General features: G+C 44.8%; 3 protein-coding genes across 3 annotated transcripts; 1 reads left to right on the top strand and 2 right to left on the bottom strand.

Annotated features, from left to right (window-relative positions):
* Positions 1-4,317: 4,317 nt before the first annotated feature.
* On the top strand, positions 4,318-5,283 carry LOC128720168 (transcription initiation factor TFIID subunit 9). The gene is made up of 3 exons (XM_053813822.1): positions 4,318-4,333; positions 4,393-4,552; positions 4,626-5,283. The coding sequence occupies exons 1-3, from the start codon at positions 4,328-4,330 to the stop codon at positions 5,273-5,275; spliced, it is 816 nt and encodes a 271-aa protein (XP_053669797.1). The 5' UTR covers positions 4,318-4,327; the 3' UTR covers positions 5,276-5,283.
* Positions 5,284-5,364: 81 nt separating this feature from the next.
* LOC128725626 (replication factor C subunit 4) lies at positions 5,365-6,578 on the bottom strand. The gene is made up of 3 exons (XM_053819423.1): positions 6,454-6,578; positions 5,525-6,392; positions 5,365-5,451 (listed from the first exon to the last, which is right to left on the bottom strand). The coding sequence occupies exons 1-3, from the start codon at positions 6,576-6,578 to the stop codon at positions 5,365-5,367; spliced, it is 1,080 nt and encodes a 359-aa protein (XP_053675398.1).
* Positions 6,579-7,074: 496 nt separating this feature from the next.
* LOC128721580 (ras-like GTP-binding protein RhoL) lies at positions 7,075-8,632 on the bottom strand. The gene is made up of 3 exons (XM_053815348.1): positions 8,375-8,632; positions 8,181-8,298; positions 7,075-8,024 (listed from the first exon to the last, which is right to left on the bottom strand). Exons 1-3 carry the CDS (start codon positions 8,630-8,632, stop codon positions 7,819-7,821), a joined length of 582 nt encoding a protein of 193 aa, XP_053671323.1. The 3' UTR covers positions 7,075-7,818.
* Positions 8,633-17,403: the final 8,771 nt, after the last annotated feature.

The following is a 17,403-nucleotide window of genomic DNA, read 5'->3' as shown; positions in this document are numbered from 1 at the left end:
AAGTTGCTGCAGGGCCATGTTGCTAGATCTGGTGGTATTCGTGCGATCAACAATTGTGCGTTCTCGCGCTCTCAATGAATAAATAAACATGCTTATGATACTGCACCACCGGAGTCTCCGTGCGATTCGTGGCTTGGAGTGTATGCAACGTGTTAGGTGGCGCTCAGCCGGGGTTGGTGAAGATGATGATGTCATCACGATGCACCTGCTGCCTTGCTGCAAATGCCGGGTGCAAGCAGGCTTTCCATTGCGTTCCGAGCTGTCATCGCGAAAACAGCATTAAAAGTTGAAGAAAGCTACAATCACACTTCGCGATCAGGAAAAGTCTGGAGCGTGGAGATGTGTTGTTCCCAGTAGATATTAAGAACATGAGAAACCTTTTCACCAACGCCAAATATTATTGCGAAAAGCTAACGCCCGTCGGCAAAGCTGATTGTGGAACGCAATGGACACCAAGCACAGGTGATGGGGAGAATGAGAACTGCCTAAAACCAGCTCGTTTTCGATGGTTCTGGCTGTTGGCCACACGGTTTGGCGTGCGAAGCATGAACGCAATCAAAAACCGGTTCAACCGGGTGTGATGGGCTTTGCCGGTACGCAATTGTGTTCTGACGTTCCCGCGCTTCATGACCACGACGACTGGCGTCATTTTTGGGAGAAAATGCGAGTGCTTGGCGCCACAGGATGTTGCAATTTCCGCACAGAAAGGACACCGCGCTTAGGTGTCCGATTTTTGCACGGCATTGCCTTCATCAAGCAAGATTAAATGTCAAGCTGTCGGGCGTGGGCTGCGGGAGAAAGTCAACCGCCGAAACACATCAGACCATTATAATGCCGGCGTTGGCTAATTTCAACTTGGACACAAATTCGACCCAACATGCTGCTGCATTGTTAGGCATAATGAGTATTTTGAGTGGGGAGGTCTTTCATTTTTTTTGTGGTTTTTTTATGGATTTGAAGTAGGTGTCTAGAAAAGCAGCTAGCATCCGCAATGCACTAACAAACAGCTAAACAAACAACTCTGCTCAACTGCTAAGGTCCAGCAATCCAATTACAAAAAAAATACTGAAACGTATATGATAAGGAACGTAAAAGCAGTATTTTATTTTTTATTAAAGGTCATACTTTTTGTGTTTTGATTGGGTAATTGAAATCCTTTCTACACTGAGCGGCCCATGAAGTACGCCTACATGTTTCAATTCCCATCATCCTGGTAATACCAACAAGTCAAGGGTGGAAAATTTGGCCGACACTTAACGTCTGTCACGTTTCATCTTCTCAAGGGACAATAACGTTGAGCTTACAGCCAGGCAATGCTGCAAAACTTTTACGCATTTTCACATTGATGGAGATAAATACAGAGCGCTCAGCAAAAGTGGAAGAAATTTGTCAAAGAGAACCTCTATCACTGCTATGTTTTGCTCCACCAAAGGTCAAAGAGTATCTGCAACGGTGTGCACATGCTACAAATTCCAAATTCCGTGTTAGAATTCCCACGAGAATACTTGTTCCTCCAGTTGACAACTTGACCTTATAATGCAGGACCTACCCTGCGGACTAATTGGCCGAAGGGTGTCCTTTCTTACCAAAACTGGCAAATAACGACATTTACCCAAAATAATCAAGAAAATTCATTCCTTACATATGTTGCATTTAATTATTTAACGTATCGTATGATAGACGTTTCTCCATAGAACAAACGTTAGGTATATAGGTGAGCTTTCATTCCATCTGTTCAATTCGTTCGGTGCTGATGTCCTTCAGTAAGCAGGTTCATTCTAATTAATTTGCTGAAATTCTCAGAAATGGCTGGGGGTTGAAACCAGAAACGAGTTCATACTACACGTAGTAGGCGGGTTACCAACCTACTCCTCTGTAGATACTTTCAATAAAAGAGCTTATTTTAGGAAGATGTGTTTCGAAGTATGATTTGCTCTATAAATACCGGTACTTTCGGATTTTTTTTTACCAACAAAGTATTGACTACGAAGCCGTTTAGATTATTCAGAGACATTTTCCAAACAGGACGCTCTGCGTTGATTTGGTTTGCTTTCTTGAACGTTAAATGCCTAATTCTCACGTAACATTTCAATGTTTGGTTGAGCGAAAAAATATAGAAAAAACGATCGACTACGAGTATGAGTAAACGAACCCTTAACCATGGCAGTCAGAAGCTATCGTGGTGAAGGTCAAGTGGACATTTTTTGTTAAATTTCCTTGCTGGTTTGGTAGCGTATCACAAAGAAAATACCCCAATGTTTCCGAGGCCATAACTTAATGACCTTAGGCTGATTAACAAACCGTTTCTGTTCACTGTTCGTAACAAGCGTAAAAGTAATGTGAAGCAAGTTGTCTCGAAATCTCGAAATAATCAACCGATTCAAGGAAACCGGAACATTATCTTAATCGCAGCATTTCTATATGTAGAGAAAGTACAATTCTAATCGCATGCCGAAAGATAAGCGCAAGTGTATCTACCTAAAATTTAGCAACAAATTTACAGTTGAAACTAATGATGATTCGCTCGTTTTACAAGCGCGCTACAATGTATTGTGTAACTGATAAACATAAGAATTGTAACATTAACGCATCACAATCAGCAAAAAATTATTGACCAATTAAGATCATTTCAACGTTCGTTTGTGCTGCTTACAACAAGCTATATCCCAACCAGATGTGAGGTGTTTGAACAATACCGACTATATAAATTCAATTAAAACTCCTATTCGAGTTTATCAACTCACAATCACGCTAACGTTATCAAAAGTTACGGTAATCTTTCACGCACTTTTCAGCTCGCGAGTCATAAACGTTTGCGAGTGAGTGCGATAAGCGCCAAGAAAGTAAACTTGACTTGAACTTGACTGTTATTACTCTACAAATGATGAATTACCTTACCGGTCGCTGAGCAGAGTATGGTGCGTTTTTTTTTGCGCGTTCACCCGTCCTAGCAAGTCCGGGGGTTTGTGCTGTTGCTATTGAGTACACGTGCCTGCGCGCTCCCGGGGAATCCGTTCCGGTGTGCACGTTTTCCACGCTGACGTAGTCAAGAGGGTTTTTCTCTGGCAGGCTTGCAGCGCTCCAGCCGGTTCCAGGCCTAGATTGTACTGCGTTGCATAAACATTCAGCACATTTCTCACTAATTTGAAGTCATGCAGGGTACGATTTTTTCACAAGCCATCGGTCAGATACCTATTCTCGACTTCCACAACACTTGCTCTTCCCTGCAGAGCGCGCTGATAATAAAGTTGACAAACAAACACTTGAGTTGACATATATGAAAAAGTTTTCAACATGCCCGCACGTAACTCTGAACCCCCGCAGAGTTAAAAGAAATCGGGATTGGCGTAATTTAGAACTAGAACTCAACGTGACGTAGACTACGAGGTTTCATAGCTCCATTCACACCAGATGCTGAATGGAGCTTTAGAAAACAAGGGCACATACAGTGAAATAGCGAAAGGACACTTTTGCTCTCAGGATACGCTTTATCGAGGAGGCCCACTTTGACAGCGCAAGGGCTGGTTAGTTTCCCCCCCTCTAAGGATAACGTTGTTTTAGGCCACCGACACGGCCTTCGCATGGGGTGTCGCACTATTCACGCACGTCCAGTTAGAAACGCGTCATGCTCACGAATGCGGTTTGGCCGAAGTCACGAGGACGGTCGTGTTGGCCAGCCGTCGATTCTGATTCCGAAGCGCCGTGACCGCGCACACTACGCACAATGCACAGTAGGATAGTGCAAAACATTGTAGTGGACAATAAATTTTCCCAAGTAACTTATCCGGCATTTTTTTCGTCCAATCGTTATCCATATCGACAGAACTTAGCTTTAAACATAAAAAGTAATATGAGCTAAATGGGTACTATTCCATATGCACATGCTGCCGAGATCAAAACGAGGTTTTGAGGTCATATAACTGGAAATTTTCCAAAGTTGTTTTACCTACCATATATCAAAAGAAAATATAAGTTCTTTTTCATGTTTAACGTCTATCGTAACGCCAAGAAAAGTGCTGGAAAATGATAAACCACAAATGGGTAATAAATCTCAATTATCAACGGTGATAAGGTTTTTTTTATTATAAAATGTGTTTTGTCTAAAAGTTGCTTCTTCATGTCTAGTGCATAAAAAGTGCAATTTTTTAAAAATTAAAAATTTTAAAACAATGCTGGATTTTTTCATGCATGCTGGTAAATGAAATAATGAAATAAGCAGGTTTTTGACAACTCGATTTTGACAGCTAGCTGTTGACAGCACGCTTTTGTTAGGCTTCGATGTTTCTATGTTGATATTTAGTTATTCCCGCACTAGAATTGTACTACGATGGATGTAAGTGACCGATATCGTTTTCTTTTTTGTCCAACTATAATTGATAATCGTTTTTCCAGCTTCAAAATGTAGAACGTGAAAAGAATGAAAAAGTGAAGGTTGTCAACCAAGTTAAACACATCCCAAAAGATGCCCAAGTCATGATGTCCATCCTGAAAGAACTCGGAGTCAATGACTACGAGCCACGGGTCATCAATCAGCTGTTGGAATTCACATATCGTACGTACTGAGCAGCCAAACAACACTTTCAGTTGTGTAGCAGAATGAATATTACAGATATTTCTTGTTTTAGGATATGTAACTTGCGTCTTGGATGATGCCAAGATATACGCTAACCATGCGCGAAAGAAGGTTATCGAGCTGGATGATGTGAAACTAGCCACACAAATGATTCTCGACAAAGCATTCACATCGCCACCACAGCGAGATGTGCTGCTGGAGATTGCTCGTACCCGAAACGCTACCCCATTGCCGTTAATTAAGACGCACTGCGGATTGCGTCTTCCACCAGACCGTTACTGTCTATCCGCGTGCAACTACAAGCTGCGTGCTGCGCAACAACCGAAGCGGATGAACAAATCCGCTCTGGAGGGACGCTCAACGTTGAAATCGAGTAAATCTGCCGGCGGTGCAGGCTCGGATGGTACTGGCACTGGCGTCAAGAGGCCCTCGGTTCAGTCGACGCCGAAAACACAGGTAGTGAGTATTCCGAAACCAGTGTTTAAATTCAGCACGGCACCAAAAACGGCTCCAGCAGCTACAAAAACTATTAAAACAACGATCACATCAACTGCTTTGGGTGGCAGCAATGGAGCTGCACCCGCTGGTAACGTGAGTATCGTCGGCAGTACTGACATAAAAATGGAAACCGATGACCAGTTCGGCGAAGTGAACAGCAACAAACGTAAGCGTGAAGAAGATGATTTCGAAATAGTAGAATAAATAGACGTTTAATGCACAAATAAGATAATATTATAAGTGGAACAATTGTTTCGTATGTAAATTTATTTGATATTAATTTATTCCAAAAGTTACGTCAACGCCTGAATTGTGGCACATCCCAAATCCATAATCTGTATGTATTCTGATCCACCGCCATGAAGCCGGTATGAACACTCCTGCAATAGAAATCAACATGTAGCAATACTCGCGCACATATATCAAACAAAATCATTTTCCATGACAACTTACACCGAGCTTTTCACAGATAACAGCCTTTTGCTTCTCCGTTAGATTATCGTTGTAGACAATGTACTCTGTAAGCTGCTCGAATAGTTGACCAACGCTATATGCATCATAGCTGAGATTTTGCACGTACTCTTCCAATTTGCCATAATTCAAACTTTTACAGACGGATACAAATTTCTTCAGATAATCATCAGGTACTACACCCGACATCTCCAGCACGTCTTGCCTCGTAATTCGTGCACTCGTGCCTTTTAGACGATGACAAGATTGAATTGTTGTAATCGCACGTCTCAAATCGCCTCCGGAAATGTTTACTATGTCCTTGTACACGTCCTCATCAACGTCTACGTTCTCCTGTCCACAGATGTAACGTAACCGTTCGATTACTTTCTCTTCTCCCAACGGTTTGAACCGAAACTTAGTGCAACGAGACGTGATGGGTTCGATAATACGCGATACGTAATTACAAACAAGACAAAAACGGGTGGTTTTGGTTTCCTTTTCCATCGTGCGGCGTAGCGCAGCCTGAGCCGCATGAGTCATTGCATCGGCTTCATCCAGAATGACGATTTTGAACGGCGGACACGGCTTACCGTCCGCGCGAGTACCACTGGCAGTCAGCTGCGCAAACGTCTTTACCTTGTTCCGAATAACGGCAATACCCCGGTCATCGGAAGCATTCAATTCAAGAATGCGTTCTTTAAACATATCACCAAAGAGCTGCCTGGCGGCAGCAAGGATGGTGCTGGTTTTACCCGTTCCAGGAGGACCGTACAGCAGCAGATTGGGGAGATCTGTGGTCGAAAGGCATTCTCGCAGCACGGCAACTACCTCCGCTTGTTCTACCACATCATCAACGCTTTTAGGTCGGCTGAAAAAAAGAAACAATGTAAAACAAGGAAACACGACAAAGATGTACCACAAAAGCATACTATTTTTCAACCCATGGAACACTGTGTTTTGCACGCTTTCCAGTCGACAAGCCCGCATCACTACCAGTCGCCGATGTAGAGGAGGTTTCTCCTGTGGTGCGACCAGTTTTTAGAAATGCTTGCATTTTCCTTAATACACTTCCTAATATCTAATCACAAACTTTCACCTATTTATCAGCAATGAAGAACGTAAATCTGGTAAAGCCTTTGAATGTTGCAAAATGCACGCTTTGGAAATTTTACGCGGTTTTATTAGCGGTTTGTTTTGACATTGACTTCATATTTTGACACCAAAACACCGACGATCGAGAGAATCCCTATCTAGCAGAGCTGTCATAATGAACAGTTTATTCTTATTTTTTACGTAACATGAAAAGACCACAAATAAACCACAGTTATGACAGTTAAAATGTCACTCTGCATAATGGAGGATTCAAATACTTAAACATTTTAAGTGCAAATGACCATGCTTGAAGCAAATAAAGTAGAACAAGGTTTTTCTCTCGATGAACGAGGTGATAGTACATGTACCACTATCTTTTATTTCAGTTTTGTGAGGTAATTAATATCTTCGGCATAAATGAGTGTACCAATAGACTACAAGTACAATATTTATTTCTACTTAATATGACTAGTTTATTTAACAAGCATTATAAAATACGGCTCTCGTTCAACATTTTTACACTTATTCTCAATATTTCTCATATTCCTTCCAGCGAGGGTATTCTGCTGCTCTCTATATCGTCTAAAAAACACTGCCGTGTAAGATCCCGATTTTAGTTCTACCTGCTCGGCAGCCTCTTTTCTAATAAGTAATCCTCTCTCCTCCGTTTTCGGTTACTTCTTGATTGTTCGCGCGAGTTCCACGCTAGTAGAGAAAATAATAGTGGTAATCACGTTGAGTAGCATAGCAATAACTTCCTTACAAACTTCTGCCGCCTTTACAATTTTTCTGAAAATCATCTACATTGCTTCGACTGCCTCATAATACTCTTTCGAAAACAAACGGAATCTTCGAATGATATCCCCAACCTATGGCAACTAACTGCTCCACAAGAGGGAAGTTTGACGGGCCCGTTGGTGTAACATCGCTAAAATTTCATCCAACCGATCCAGCTACAATGGGATTGCGTAAACAATACTGCATATTTGTAGGTCAACCGAATACATCACCGCGTGGTGTTCTATTGCACATGACGAGGTTATAGCTCTTGGTGCACGTGTCAACCTAAATCTAACTCGAACCTGCCTCTTGTTAAAACCTCAGTCGTCTACTTCAGGAGCGAAATCTCAATGTCGCATCAATTTTGCATCAGAACCGCCAAACTAAGCCCTCGCTTTCTGCTACAGTCCCACTGAAATGTGCTACAGAATAGTGCAAATGCGCGGGCCCGCGTGGGGTTTCTTCTCAACGGCACGCACCGCCTCGTCGAACACCTCTGCCAGGTTGAGTTTCCGTTTAGCCGAGCATTCCACCAGCGCGTAGGCCTTGATTTTGTGCTTCAACTTCTTGCCCTCGACTGTGGTGACGAACTTCTCCGATCCCTGCACCCGCAAATCACTCTTGGTGCCTTCCGGAGGTCAGTCCATTCGCGGCATGACAGGTGTACGGGTTAAGGAAAACATTATCACAGGAATAGGAAGAAAAGAAAATGAAATGAATTACGATTAGAAACGAACCCTTAAGTTAGCACCAACACTTGCACCGACAACAATGCGCCACTTACCGACGAGCACGATCGGCACAGAGGGTGCGAAATGTCTTATCTCCGGGCACCATTTGGACAGCACGTTATCGAACGACGTGCGGTTTGATATCGAGTAGCAGATGAGAAAGCAATCGGTCTGAAACAGGTTGGGTGGAAAATGAAAAACACATGCACACGGGTTTCCGGCATGCCGGCTTTTAACGCAAACTCACGTTTGGGTAGCTGAGTGGACGCAATCGCTCGTAATCCTCCTGACCGGCCGTATCCCAAAGGGTCAGAGCGTAATCGGCCCCATCGACGACGATGTTGCACGCGTGATTATCGAACACGGTCGGGACGTACTCGCTCGGGAACTCGTTCTGGGTGTAGGTGATGAGCATGCACGTTTTCCCGACCATACCGTCCCCAACGGTCGTCACCTTCAGCGGACGCATCCCGCCACCATTGCTGCCTGCCCCGGTTATGGTCATGGCCGTGGTGGACGTCTTGAGTGGGGTTTTTTTTCTCCCGCTAGCACTCCTGAAGCCGGCTGTAACAATGTAAAAAGAGCAACATTAAAACCATCCATTCTGCCGTGTCGAACTTTCCATTGCTATCATGACTGCGTGGCTAGAAGCTTGGAGAGGTGAGTTGAGGATTGTTTTCGCCCCGTTTCGTTTATCACACGAATCGTTTATCGTGCCGGTGAGAAAGATTTCATTTTCCTGCCAAATGTGGTACCGCAAGATGCCCAGCGGACCTGTTCGATCGTTCGTCTGGAAAATATCATCCCGCAGCGTCTCAGAGCACTTGTTTGCGCACAAAATAGTGAAATGGTGCGAGAAAAATAACCGCGGCTTGGTGCTGACGTTCAAATAATTAACACCGCGGCAGGAAACCTCGAAAAGCGAAGGGAAATCGACGTAAATGAGACGTATCGTTCGGATCGGTCCATCGTGACCAACTAATCGTAACCAATTCGAACGAAACCGATGGAAAAGTGAAGCTGGCTTGATGAAAAACTAATTCCAGACTCGAAAAATGAACAAAGCAACCCAGGGGAAAGCTATTGTGGAAGAGGTTTTCATTCCATTGACGTGAGCCATCGTTTAAAGAAAACTCACTCTTCTCTAACTCGTACATCTTTCTTTATTTTGGTTCGCTAGTATCTCACATACGAAAATTTCCTTATTATCATTATACATGTGTTAAGGAACTACATCACATTGTTTAATTTACTTCATTTGGATATTCATATTAACGATAATGCAACACATTCCCATACATTTGAATTTGCGATTTTCCGCAGATTAAGCGACAACTCCCTTTGGGAATGCAACAAAACACACTTTGTAAGATTGAGCATTGTTCATGGTACACAAGGTAAAATCCCAACAGGCTTTTCCCCTATTCCATGTGAATGCTTAACGATAAACGACGAGCTGATCAAATTTAGTTGAAAATTTAATACTGTTTACTGTGTAGAGAATGATTTAATTCTTCAATTTCTTTTATCAAATCATAACAAAGCACTTCTTATCACCGTTATCACCTTATCGCTAGAAAAATGAAAAAAAAACACAATACGAAGAAATTCCCATTTCGGATTACGCTTTGCTTTGTCGATACATAGCTTCGAGTAAGACGAGCGCTCCTGTGGAGGTGTTCCATTGTAAGCGGTTTGCTATTTTTAAGCGGCAGTGATTCATGCCGCCATTCGATGAGCGTGTTCAAGTGCAAAACACTCCAAAAGCGGCTCATGCCACGAATCTGGCATCCATCGACTGCATCATTGACCTTACCTAGTGGCAGAATTCAACACCAGCAAACACTGATCGAAAATTTCGGTAGCCGATGATGGAGGCGCCGCAGAAATCGTTTCACGGAATCGTTGAACCAAACGCGATTGGCCATTTAAAAACGTATCCCTGATCGAAAGCAATTCGCCTCGGAGAGGATAACAAATTTGAAGCTGAATTTATTTGACCTCAATTTGCGAATAATGTGCATTTCTATTCATACGCGATCAAACGAAGAAAATGATCTTCTTCCAGATCCGTTTATCGTGATGAAAGCTACAACAATGTTTTTTTTTTGCTCAAGAGCTAGTCCCTTTCTCTGCCTAATGTCAGCAAGATTCCATCACTGCAATAGGCGAAGGAATTTTAAATTGAACATGGTAGACATGTTCTTTGGCGACTGCATTCATCACATGACCGTATTATCCTGAAGCGGACGCTGCCATCATTGTCGCATTCTTTTCTCTCCGAGACAGTACGCAGGTCACAATAAAATATTGTTGTCACGATAGTATTCATAGCATGACTAGCGTACACTTTCAATACAAGAGAACTGCTAGATACTGCCAACACATTCCGAGACGTTTTCAATTGGGTTCAACAACTAGCTTCTCGAGCTGATCCCTTTAAAACTGACTCTTTCACTACCTAATGTGTCTTCTTTTTTCAAGGGTTAAATTATGGTAAATGTTCCTTATTCGTAATACATTAGTACAAATTAAGGTTACCATTTTATGACTGCCGAAAGCTTATTTTGTACTCCTTTTTAGTGTAATTTTACATCTTATATAACGATTCAGTATACTGTAACTTTTAAATTTCTTCAAATTCGCGTTTTTCTTTAAATCTTTCAAATTAAACAAGCCATGCTAAAGGACAAGCTATAGTGTTTGTTAACAATATTACTTTTTTGCTCGCACAGAAAACTTATGTTGTCTTCTTCCCAATTCGTGTGTGATACTTGGTGCCTGTGCAGCACTCCTGTTACTCATCACAGCTGTGGAATCATTCAGGGCATGGCCGACCCACACTTTTCCCGAGGAGGGCAAGCGCTCAGGTTTATTCATACGACGGAGGGCCAATTCTTTTTAGATTCCAAAAAAAAGTAATACATTAAAAAGTGTGCCGTGCTTGGCATTGCATGTTCCATTTTCCTCATTTTCCTGTCAATGCGATGCACCCGCACGGAGAAGAAAACGACACTGAACGTGAAAAGTGCACTGCACACTGTCACACCTCGGAAAATCGTTAAAAACTCCTCGTTCTGAAGACGTGGAAGAAAAAGGCTCATCCACAGTTCAGGTGCCGTTGGTGTGTGCTTGAGCACGACCCTACACCTCGACACGAACACATCCACGGCACTAGGATACGGAGTGACATCCGATGTCTTATCAGTATCGCTGGCACAAATCGTGGCACACATGATAGGTACTCTGGTGATGCATGGTGGATACGAATCGCACCCAGGGCAACCATCGCGTGATATTTGCTCACCGAGAATGGGCCGTTTCCGGTCTCTTTTAGCCTGTCGGGTTCCGGGACGGGACGTTCCTTAACCACCGTCAGTATCTCAGGATTATCTCAATTTTTTTTTCTTCTCCTACCATTGCTCGGTTGTTTGCACGGAGCTTACACAGGGGAACGAACCGCTCTGTTGACCACGTTGTTTATCATTCCTTCGCTATTTGCATCCGTTCCCAGTAAGGGCCACGCGGACAGTCCGGGCGGTTCAACACGCGCGCGCGCGCGCGCCATCGACGTGTTGAACACTTGTGGCGTCCGGGGCATGCTGTTAATTGAGGTAAATTAATTTGATCACAACCGCACACCATACACACGCACCAGTCCGACCGCAAACACAGCCAACAGCTGCAAGAAAACGTTCTCCCTTAGCGTCTCGGAGAAAACGGATGCTGCGTCGGGCGAAAGGCCTGGCCGAAAATTCTCGCAACCCAGCACTGGACCGGGCTGACCTACGCCTCTTTGAGGGTTCCCCGGAGGGGGCAAAGATTAATGGATGTAAATTGAAACGAAGCCGCCCGTTGGTGTGACCTCGAAATTCGCGTGCCGAAGAAAATTCCCGCTCCAAGCACCACGAGGTAGCCGAGTTGCGATAAAACGTTGAACCTCGGCGTCGTGTTTGGAACATATTGGGTATGACATCGTGCACCTGCACCTGGTGTAGGTGCTTCACCGTAACGGCAGCATATCCCGTCGCAGCCGGTGTTTAGAATGAATGTTTTATCGCGCCACAACAACGGATTTGTGGAATGTACGCCAACAGTTTCCGGCGGTTCATGCATCGACGTACCAATAACTCGAAGGGCCGTAAGTGTGAAGCACCGAGCAGTAAAACTTTCGCCCCAGGACATGTCCCGTGCGCTTTATCGTTCCCCGTACACCGTGGCATCGGGTCGGGGAAAAGCGAAAAAGTTCTCGAAATACCCATAAAAAAACCCATCTCCCCATTCGATGCGGCTTTATAACCGGCCGACGGTGGGTTTTTGTTTTTTAGTTTTTACATTTTGCTTCCCGAGCTGCCTTTGTGTGGATTCGCTTTGTTTCGAAAGAAGCCACATTGGGTGGGGCAGACATCAAATTAGAATTCCCGCCAACTGCGAGTGCTTTAATAATGATTGATTTAATAATTATATAAACAATAGAAGAATGGACAAAACAAAGGATATTTAAACCACGTAATCGAGCACGATATTATTCCACATAGCTGATACAACTCAAAACAGTAATTAAACACCTCGATAGCGTGTCCTAGGAAAAACTATGAAAAATCCAACACCAAACGGAACCAACTAACAACCATCATTAAAAAAGAAAAACCTTTCGACTAGATTTTTACTCGGAATGCATTACCAAAACCGTACGAAACCATTTCAACATTCCGTCGATGCTGTCTGCATACGTTCCCTGATGGCTCATAGATATCGATCTTCGAGAAGAAGCGCTCATCAGCAGGTGTTAATGGCCCTAGCCACCCGCATATAGCCGGGGTGGTGTTGGAATAAAAGACGAATAGACCCACACCGAGTGGTAAATAAACACGAACCAGGTCTACCTTTCCAACAGCAACAGGTTCACTCGTTTGCGTATTCGAACCATGTCTGAGCGAGAGGGTTTTAAAGCAACCCAGAACCTCATTTCCCACCCCCTGCATCAACTGGGCACATTCACCCATTACTCAGCGCCACGTGGACAGTTGGCGTGTGATGCGTCAGAAATCAAACAAACACACAACCACGGAGGTTCGTTGTTGATCGTTTTGGCTTACCACACACCGGAGTGAATCATCGCGAGATCATGCTGTCTGGCATTTGGCCACGCAAGCCACGAAGCCTACAGAGCGCGCGGGTGACATCCGATCCGATGTTTAGGAGCATAGGGGTTTAGTCCAGTTTGGTCCACGTGTACGTCGACAACCCCTTCAGGCGAGCTAGCTCACGCAAAAACATCTCTCGCCACATTGTTAAAGATTCGTGCCGCCATTTCCACCGTAAGCAGAACGAAAGTTTTTCCTATTTTTTTGTTTCCTTCACCTTCACCAGCAGTCTGGTACCATAAATCCCCCACCCGAATACATTCCACTGGGGAAAGCAAAAAAAAGCGCATCCGCTGGTGCACGAGCGTGTGCGTGTCGAGGGCCCTTCCGGTGGACGACCTGCCGACGACCGGAAGTGCCTTTGGCTTAACCCAAACTGGAATTGTGGAACCGTGGGTCGCCCTATAGGGCTTCCTAATGGGCTGGTTTGATGAAGGTGTCACTGGTTATATCATCGGTAGCATCGGAAGTGATTATTGTGGCGGTTTCGTGGGCAACAAATCGTCTATGCTATCGACGGAATGGAAACCACCATGTTGGGTTTTGAAGGCCACACTATGCACCGAGTTTGGCTTATTGACAGGTTTATTCGCTTGCCAGCGAGCCATGTACGATGAAAAATTGAATAATTGTTCGACTAGAGCACGCTAGGGCACGCTCCGTAAGTGGTCTATTCTTCTCCCAACGTCGATTCATAGCTTGCAGGAAATTGTGTGGAAATTGGATTGATGCCTCACATTTTTCGACACAGCTTTCACAAGCTTCGCAATAAAAAAACCTGCACTCCAAACCGACCAAAATGCGATGATCGACGTTCAGAGCAGATGGACTGTTGGTTGAGAGATGTTCGTTTTTTTTTAATCCATTAGAGAGGTTTTACGTTTTTTTTCAAGGTCTCGATCGACACCGATCGTGATCGTTCACAGACGGCTTAACGCGTTTCTTGGCGTTGCAAATAGATAGGTACAAGTAAAATATTTCGTGGAATGAATCCTACATCCGGAGCCATATTTTTCATGCGTAACTACATAAATCAATTATTTCTACCTCAAAACCGAACCGTTCTTTTTAGCATACAATGGTCGAAAAGCCGCAGAAATGAAGAATCGCTGCAAAGCAGTGTATACCTCAACGTGCGGCATGCGCCCATTTTCAAAACATTAAAATATTTTCTCTCCATCCGATCGGAGGCCGCTTAATGCGTTCGCTTTTGCCAAAGTGGAATGCCGATCGTGTAAAGGAGGGACAAACAAAAACTTCTAGAGCACCCACCGCGGGCATTAACCAATGTCACAGTGGTTCTGCTTTCGGCGTACCGAAAATGCTATTTTCCATTAACCCACCCATACACGATGTCTTCGGGCTGGCCGGCCAAGGAGCATAATTAAAGGGGAGTTACCAAATGGCAATTAAAGTTACCAGAACACGGCCGGCTCGGACATTACGGACGGTTCGGTGATTTTATTCGGACAACCCAGCGTTTTGAGCAACTTTTAACGAGCGAATTTCCTTCCATCCCCTGCAAAGGGATAACTTGAAAGGTGGATGTTTTTTCCCCATTCCATTTTGGCTAAGCAGGAAAAGTTTTAGTGTGGAAAAATTCCTCAGCGCTTTCTGGATGTTCTCACAATCACTTTCAGGTAGGATTAACCACTCCGGAAGCTCCGAATCGATGGACGCTCGAAAGCAAAGCATCGTCTGTGTCGAGATGTGAAACTGCAAGATTTCCGGCCACGACGAGATCACGAGGACATCCGGTGTGATAAACGGTCTACAACCGAGCACTTACAATTTCTACTCTCCTTATCATTCCGAACGCAGCCACCAAGCGCCCATACACCGCATGACCTCTTTAGAGGCTTTGGTTCCGTCGATAGTTGAACGAGATCACCAGCGAAAAGCCCTTACGTAGGGTCACACTGGCACTAGCAACTTACCCTTGCCGTCCGGATACGTCCAAGTTGGCCTCTTCTGGTCCTGGTGACCCTTGACAAGCAAGTTCCCGCTCTCGTACACGTGGAAAGGCTTCGGAAATTGTCTCGTCGCAAACTTCTACCGACTTGTAGGTGGTACCGAAATTTACAAAATCTGCAGCGCAGGTTTATGTGTCTGTTAAAATTTCTCCTTTCGCTGCAAGCCTGTTCACCCACCGTATCTTATCGTCGATGGAAGCTGGCAAAACACACTCGACACACTCGGCACACTCGAACTGAAACACACACACACACAAACCGAGGTGAAGTAATCTAGAAACCCAGCACGGCGTGGACGACGTAACCGGGCATCATTCACCTCCAATCAGCACGGGTACTAGCATTTATCAAAAACACTGAAATGAAACAAACGAAAGCCCATGAAACATTGATAGCACACGCTTCTTCCACAAATGTCACAAATCAACGTCGGCACTTTAAACCCGCGGAGAAGCGAAACCAAACTTTCTCCTGCATCCGGATGCACTGGCCCTTTCGTTACACTCGCTTTCTTCGACAACCACCGGTCCGTCCGGGTTTCTAGTTCATCACTTTTCGGGTTTTTTATTTTGCTTTTGTTTTTTTTTCTCGAAAGGGCGTCCCTAACGACCTTCCGGCGTTTTCTAGCGAACGGCAATAACAATGGCCGGTAGTGCAGCGTAACTCACAAGTTGCGAACAACCCTTCGGCCGATAAGCGATGATAAGCGCGTACATGACGCGAGTAGCGAGAAGTCCATCATCCCTTGCACGGGTCGTCGCGTCTAGGGGTCCTGTTTTTTTTATCACACCCGCCTCGGACCTTCCCTGGAGGGTTGGATGGTTCTGGCCAGTCTGGTTGCTGATTGATGGGATCACACTGGTTGTTGTGCTTGCGCTTTCCGGCGATAGGACGAACGTCATTCGCATCTCCCCAGGCTCCTGAAGGAGTTGTGCAGTAGAATTGGCCAACGGCCAGTCACGAACGGGGTGCGTGTCAAATCAAACTGCAAGGCAGAAACGGTGCACTAAACGCATTTCACGCAAACGAAACAAAGCAAACAACAACAAAAAAACGCACATCCTTAAATAGAAGGAAGCTCACTCGCCATCACCGGTGGCATCGTGAAATGCACGTCACGTCCTAGCGCTTCACCAACCAAACCGTTCGTTTGCCAACTAGCCCTACTGCCGAATCGCGATGGAATTCACCAACAGGCAGCGTTTAGCAACAGATCATCATCGCAGCGCGCTCTACCTCCGTTGGCTTGCTTCTCGGGCGCACTCTACGCGGTCGTGAATGTTTGTGTTATTTTAAGATACCCTGCTGGTCGAGTCGCCATCATCGTAACCGTCTAACACCCCTACCGAGTGCCGCGTATCTAACGACGAACCGTCGACCGGACGCGAGATAGCTCCAGCCCATATCTGGGACCCATTGCCTTCAAAGTCGCGAGGAATATTGTGCCACCAACAACCGTCCTAATCAATGGGCCCTGATTTTGGGCGTAGAGACAACACATGCCGACCGATTGGAAACGGCACCTTGAAGATCACGATCAAGATCACGATCACGCGGGTACGCGATCATGCTCGATTTTCCCAGCAACACTGGCACTCATTTTCCCTTCCCAACACGCACTCCAGGCGCACCACTTTTCTATTGCGCTTGAATCACGCGCACGCAAAAGCACACACCGTCACCGGTTTGCGGTTTGATAACGCCAATATCTTGCCACGCTAGCTCCGTACGTACGAATCTTCGTCTGATATTTATCATCGCGGTTCCGCGGTTCCACGGCGCACAACCACCTCGGAGCGCGAACGAAAACGGTATGTGTGCACTGAGAGGCACTATGGGACGGTTCGCCCGTCAATGCTCGTTACGCAATGACGTGTATAACTTGTTTTTTTTTTTATGGTAAACTGAATGTTGATGTTATGTTGAGCATGCATCATGTTAAGTGAAATAGACACTGTTTTTAGGGCATTTTCCTAACGCGATATGTGCAAAAAATTATGAGTGAGTTATCTGAAGCACATGTTCGATACTCGAGCACGTGGCTTGATTTTAAAATTATAATTATACATTCGCATGTGGTATATGTAAATTTATTAAAAAAAAAATAACACAAATAACCAAATCCTGCTCCCATTAGATCTGGCTGTAGATTTAAC

This window comes from Anopheles nili, chromosome 2 (assembly GCF_943737925.1).
Source record: "Anopheles nili chromosome 2, idAnoNiliSN_F5_01, whole genome shotgun sequence".
Classification (NCBI taxonomy): Eukaryota; Metazoa; Arthropoda; class Insecta; order Diptera; family Culicidae; genus Anopheles; species Anopheles nili.
The sequence above is the reverse complement of the archived record's forward strand: the minus strand, read 5'-3'. Positions and strand labels throughout refer to the sequence as shown.

Coding starts and splice junctions, on each gene's coding strand:
- LOC128720168 (XM_053813822.1), top strand. Junction 4,553..4,625: donor GCTGTTGGAATTCACATATC/GTACGTACTGAG, acceptor TTCTTGTTTTAG/GATATGTAACTTGCGTCTTG.
- LOC128725626 (XM_053819423.1), bottom strand. CDS start 6,578: ATGCAAGCATTTCTAAAAACTGGTCGCACCACAGGAGAAACCTCCTCT. Junction 6,393..6,453: donor GTTCCATGGGTTGAAAAATA/GTATGCTTTTGT, acceptor TCTTTTTTTCAG/CCGACCTAAAAGCGTTGATG. Junction 5,452..5,524: donor TTATCTGTGAAAAGCTCGGT/GTAAGTTGTCAT, acceptor TTTCTATTGCAG/GAGTGTTCATACCGGCTTCA.
- LOC128721580 (XM_053815348.1), bottom strand. CDS start 8,632: ATGACCATAACCGGGGCAGGCAGCAATGGTGGCGGGATGCGTCCGCTG. Junction 8,299..8,374: donor GTCCACTCAGCTACCCAAAC/GTGAGTTTGCGT, acceptor AACCTGTTTCAG/ACCGATTGCTTTCTCATCTG. Junction 8,025..8,180: donor TGTGCCGATCGTGCTCGTCG/GTAAGTGGCGCA, acceptor GACCTCCGGAAG/GCACCAAGAGTGATTTGCGG.